Here is a 6,000-nt window from a genome sequence, read left to right on the forward strand (position 1 = left end):
AACACTTTGGCGATCTATAATTCCAAACAACAGGATCTCTTAATTTATTAAAAAATAATCCTGATAGTAACTACTCCATAAGCTATCAACATGTGCCATTTCAAGATAATAAATAATACATGTACCATTTCAAGATAATAAATAGACGATATATAATTTCACGAGGATCTATGATTGTTTAATTTAAAAATTAGATAATGTTCATTGATTAGTTCAACAAGTAGTGTGACAAAGACCTATAGCAATACCTCTGGATAGCTGTTTTAATAAGCACATATATATATTCTATTTCAATAAAATAAAATAAAATAAAATTATATATATATATATATATATATATATATATATATATATATATATATATATATATATATATATATGGACTTAAGAATTGGAGAATTTATTTAGCCGAGCACAACTTCCTTAGGCATATTATTGGTTGTCATATTATCTTAATATTGACAACATACTCTTTCCCTTGAAAATGATTCACGTTTTCAGTCTTACATAACTTGACAATCCCAATAACTGAGAACTAACTTAAGCAAACAAAAAATGAATAAGAAATCCGATACCTAATTAACTGATAAATATATTTATTATAGCATGCGTTAACATCATTTAAGTCAAATGTTAATATTGTCTATTTCACTGAATATGATAGTGAGTTCTTTACCCAAACTACAAACTTTGCCATTCATGTAATTAGTCCAATATCTCGTTTACAGCTTCAAACTCGACGGATAATGAACCCGTCCCTCTAACTTTATTCGCACCTGATTCATCAACCTATAGAATTCGACCCGTGACATGTTCTTACAACACATCATTTTTTTTTCTCAATATAGGACATGGTCCTCTTTGAAAAAGGGTGATATATGCAAAATATGATACCCACACGGATCACATTAGTTTTTTTTTCTGTATCTTCTAAAGATCATATGCAGAATTGCAGATTACATAACCATGTAATCCAAGACTCATTCTACAACAAATTGTTGTGTACGTTTTCTTTATTTCTACTTCAGCCCCAGAACTTTCTGTTAATTACAAATTGGTCCATACCAAAATTTCTACTAATTCTGCTGTAGTTATAACTACCCAAAACAACTCTATTGTCCTTTTCAACTGCTTCTTGAGGTAAGTCATCTGTTTTTCCCTCCTTTCCCCCACTCTTAACTTTTCTAACATGCTAAAAATTTGGAAAAAAAAAAATCAATTTTTATATAATTATACTGAAACTTTCTTACTAGAGTAGCTTACTTATTTTTATCATCTATCTCCATTTCTATACTCAATGCAAAAGTTGTTTTCAAGATATTTGAAAAAATAGTATTCTTCTTCTTGTTACTATAACAATAATTTTTCTTAAAGCTCATCATTAAACAGTAACAAAACAAATAATTGTTTTTGGCATTTTTATGTTCTCCTATGTTTTTAAGCAGAAGGAAAGTATTCTAGTTCTAATTCACTTCAATTCTTGATCATTTGCAAATTCAGACTATTGAACATTGAGGAACTAATTACTGTCCAAGAAGATACAACTTGTTCATATCCTTCTAAATATACGAAGAAGGAAAAATGCAGAAAGGTCCAATACAAGAAGAGTTTGCTCTAAAGCAAACAGCTCCAAAAATAGTTGGATCAGGTGTGATGATTGGAGGGGATAAGGTAACTGTTGCCTATGACCTCGTCGAGCAGATGGAATATCTATATGTTCGCGTTGTCAAGGCAAAAGAGTTGACAAAGGATGTCACAGGAAGTTGTGATCCTTATGTTGAAGTAAAGGTTGGGAACTACAAGGGTGTCACAAAGCATTTCGAGAAGAAAACCAACCCCGAATGGAATTATGTGTTCGCCTTTTCTCAGGATCGACTTCAGGCTTCTTTCATTGAAGTTTGTCTGAAAGATAAGGATGTTGTGTTGGATGATTTGATCGGACGAGTCATCTTTGATCTCGTTGATGTACCGAGAAGAGTTCCACCAGATAGTTCATTAGCCCCACAATGGTATAGATTGGAGGATAAAAGAGGTGAAAAGTTGAAAAAAGGGGAGATTATGCTTGCTGTTTGGAAAGGAACTCAAGCGGACGAGGCGTTTTCTGATGCATGGCATTCAGATGCAGCAGCTGTGGGAAGTGAGGGAATTTCAAGAATTAGAGGAAAGGTATATTTATCCCCTAGACTTTGGTATATTAGAGTTAATGTTATTGAATGTCAAGATTTGCTCCCAAGTGAAAAGAATCGCCAACCGGAATGTTGTGTGAAGGTTATATGTGGAAATCAGGCCTTGAAAACTAAAATTTCTCCAATAAAAAGTGTCAATCCAATGTGGAATGAGGATTTGGTTTTTGTAGTAGCTGAACCATTTGAAGAGCCTTTAGTTATTAATGTGGAGGATAAAGTTGGATCAAACTTTGAGTTCTTAGGAAAGTGTGTGCTCCCTTTTAGCACTGTTCCTAGAAGGCTTGACAATAAACCTGTCCCTTCTAAATGGCACAATCTTGAGAAATATACAGTTGTAGAAGGGGAGAAAAAGGAGACAAAATTTGCTAGTAAGATTCATCTGAGGCTCAGTTTAGATGGTGGATATCACGTGTTGGATGAATCGATACATTACAGCAGCGATTTCAAGCCAACATCAAAGCTTTTGTGGAAATCCAGCATTGGACTACTTGAATTGGGGATTATCAGTGCAACAGGATTGTCAGCTATGAAGTCCAAGGATGGCCGAGGAACGACAGATGCCTATTGTGTAGCTAAGTACGGGCAAAAATGGGTTCGTACAAGGACAATCATCGATAGTTTGTCACCAAAATGGAATGAGCAGTACACTTGGGAAGTACACGATCCTTGTACCGTGATGACAGTAGGGGTATTCGATAACGGATATCTACAAGGGGGGAAATGTTCAAGCATTGGAAAGGTGAGGATTAGGCTCTCCACCCTTGAAACCGAAAAGGTTTACACACATTCCTACCCTCTCATTGTCTTGCAACCCTCAGGTGTTAAAAAGATGGGAGAAGTACAATTAGCTGTGAGGTTTTCGTGTACGTCTTATATCAATATGCTTACTAAATATACTCAACCATTGTTTCCAAAGATGCATTATGCTCATCCCTTGTCTATCAGTCAGCAGGATTTTCTGAGGTTCCAAACTACTCAAATACTATCGACGAGGTTAGGCCGAGCAGAACCACCATTGAACAAAGAGGTTGTGGAGTACATGCTAGATGTTGGCTCACATATATGGAGTATAAGGAGAGCTAAAGCTAATTTCTTCAGATTAATGTATGTTGTTAGTCCACTAATGGCTATTGGAAAATGGTTTGATCAAATATGCCATTGGAAGAATCCACTCACCACCATTCTGATTCACATACTCTTTGTAATATTAGTCCTATACCCTGAACTAATAGTTCCAACATTCTTTCTTTACCTTTTCTTCATTGGTATTTGGCACTATAGATTGAAACCAAGACATCCTCCTCATATGGACATCCATCTTTCACATGCTCATGCTGTTTTTCCCGACGATTTGGATGAAGAGTTCGATACATTTCCAACAACCAGGGGTTCGGATAAGGTGAGAATGAGATATGATCGTTTGAGAAGCGTTGGAGGCAGGGTTCAGACCGTCATTGGAGACTTGGCAACTCAGGGGGAAAGGTTCCATTCCCTGTTGAGTTGGAGAGATCCAAGGGCGTCGGCGTTGTTTGTGGCGTTCTGTTTATTTGCTGCAATAGCCATGTATGTCACACCATTCCAAATCGTCGCACTTCTCACTGGATTCTATCTGTTAAGGCATCCGAGGTTTCGCCAAAAACTTCCTTCATTGTCTACTAATTTCTTCAAAAGGCTGCCTGCAAGAGCAGACTGCATGTTGTAGACTTATAGCTAAGCAAATATTTGGTTTCTACTGACTTCTGAAGGTAGAAAATGCAGGAAATGATCTATTAGTTCTAGCTTATTAAATTTATCCTTTTGTAATTAGACTTCTCTCAAGCTGCTAATGTGTAATGTATTTATAAATCTGAATCTTTATTGCTCTTTAGAAAATGAATATGAAACTGTCTATAACTTCAGACTTTAGGAGATCCATACAAGCAGCTTACCATAAGATATGAATGTGCATTTCACCTAGTAAGTGCCGAATCGCTAAAATAAGTGATAATTTCAGCGGCAAATTATATGTTGTTGTTTTGAATAGCGACCTACCTTACAGATATTTATGGCGTGTTTGTTTACTTTCTGTGCCGAACTTAGTCGCCACAAAAGCTAATTTATTTTATTATTAACTTTTGTGGCGACTAAGCTCGCCACAAAAAGTAAATAAATACGTGATAAATAGGTTTCAGATAGGTCGCCATTTTTAAAAAGCGATGTACCTTAAATCTATTTTGGGCGCATTTATATACTTTTTTGTCAAGCTTAGTCATCACAAAAGCTCATTTATTTTATTATTATCTTTTGTGGCGACAACGCCACAAAGTAGACACAAAATTGATTTATGGTAAGTCGTCATTTGTTCAAATATCGTACCTTAAATCTATTTTGTGGCGCATTTGTTTACTTTTTGTATCGATTTTAGTCGCCACAAAAGCTAATTTGTTTTAATATTAGTATTATGGTGACTGATCTCGTCACAAAAAAGTAAAAATGCATCACAAAATAGATTTAAATACGGCGCGTTACTTTTGGTGGCGACTAAGCTGGTTGCCACAAAAAGTCATTACTGAAACTTGTTTTACTTTTTCCCTTCAACGTTAATCGTATTTCAGCATTGCGATTTAGAATACGTATTCAGAGAATGCGATTTATAAGTCGCATTTAAGAAATAATTTATAAGTCTCGTATAGAATACAATTAATACTGTCATGATTAGTTTTGATTAATGGAAAATCTAGAAATGATTGTATGATCTCTTATTATATTTTTTTTTAATCGTTTGAGCTATTTTTTTTTTAGATGTAACCACCCGGCCTCATTAATCCAAATTCATGCCGCGTAAGTCCAATATTTTAGGGCCCTACAAAGAATTATTGGTGCAATCTCAGTTGCTCCCATGAACTCAGTCCTTCAGCATGGTGGTGTTTATGTTGGCTCCAAAAATCCAGTTATGGTCAAAAGCAAGTCTTATTTCTTGGATGATCGAATCGAGGAAATGGACATGAAATATAAAAAGTTACTTGGAAATCTAGATGCAAATTTGGCTGCTTCAACTCTTAAAGTAAAATCAAGATTCTTCCATTGAATTGGTGCTGAAGGAAAAGGATGCTTAAGGATGTATAATGACATCCCAGGTTTGCCATATCACAAGATCTTCGGTCTTGGCACAACAACATTGGTGAGGACTCTGCCGATCTAACTTTATAGGGTAGGGATAAGATCTGCGTACACACTACCCTCCCCAGAACCCCATTTATGAGATTATGTTGTTAATTTTAATCAGCAAACCAGAAAACAAGTAAATGTTTGTGATTAATGAAAGAACATAATATTAAAGGATCGAAGAATAGAGAAGAAATCTGGAAAGAGAGCATAAGACTGATACAGAACAAGGATACTTTTCATTGTAATCTGAGTTACAATTTATAAGAAAAGCCTAACTGCTAACTTCATGGTCTTGAATATCAGCGCATGATCTACTTAAAAAAAACTAACAAAGATACTGGAAAAATAATAACTGCAGAATTCAAACTAAGTAACTGTAGTCAAAGTAACTGCAACTATTCAAAGCTAAACTGCAGTCCTAAAACATAGCAACTAACACTCCTCCTTACTTTAGGATCTACACCAATTTTCGATCTCAAAGACTAGAACTTGTGAACTGACAATGGTTTGGTAAAAGCATCAGCTAATTGATCATATGATTTGCAATAAATGAGAGTCACCTCCCCATTCTCCTAGACTTCTCTCAAGAAAAATAACTTAATATTAAAATATTTCATCTTTCCATGAAAAACTAGATTATGTGAAATAGCTATTGCAGCCTGATTGT

At 35.1% G+C, this 6,000-nt stretch overlaps 1 protein-coding gene across 1 annotated transcript; it reads left to right on the forward strand.

Annotated features, from left to right (window-relative positions):
* Positions 1 to 1,374: 1,374 nt before the first annotated feature.
* LOC104086419 (FT-interacting protein 3-like) lies at positions 1,375 to 4,069 on the forward strand. The gene has a single exon (XM_018767407.3). The coding sequence runs from the start codon at positions 1,582 to 1,584 to the stop codon at positions 3,886 to 3,888; it is 2,307 nt and encodes a 768-aa protein (XP_018622923.1). The 5' UTR covers positions 1,375 to 1,581; the 3' UTR covers positions 3,889 to 4,069.
* The last annotated feature ends 1,931 nt before the right edge of the window (positions 4,070 to 6,000 follow it).

This window comes from Nicotiana tomentosiformis, chromosome 11, assembly GCF_000390325.3.
Source record: "Nicotiana tomentosiformis chromosome 11, ASM39032v3, whole genome shotgun sequence".
Classification (NCBI taxonomy): domain Eukaryota; kingdom Viridiplantae; phylum Streptophyta; class Magnoliopsida; order Solanales; family Solanaceae; genus Nicotiana; species Nicotiana tomentosiformis.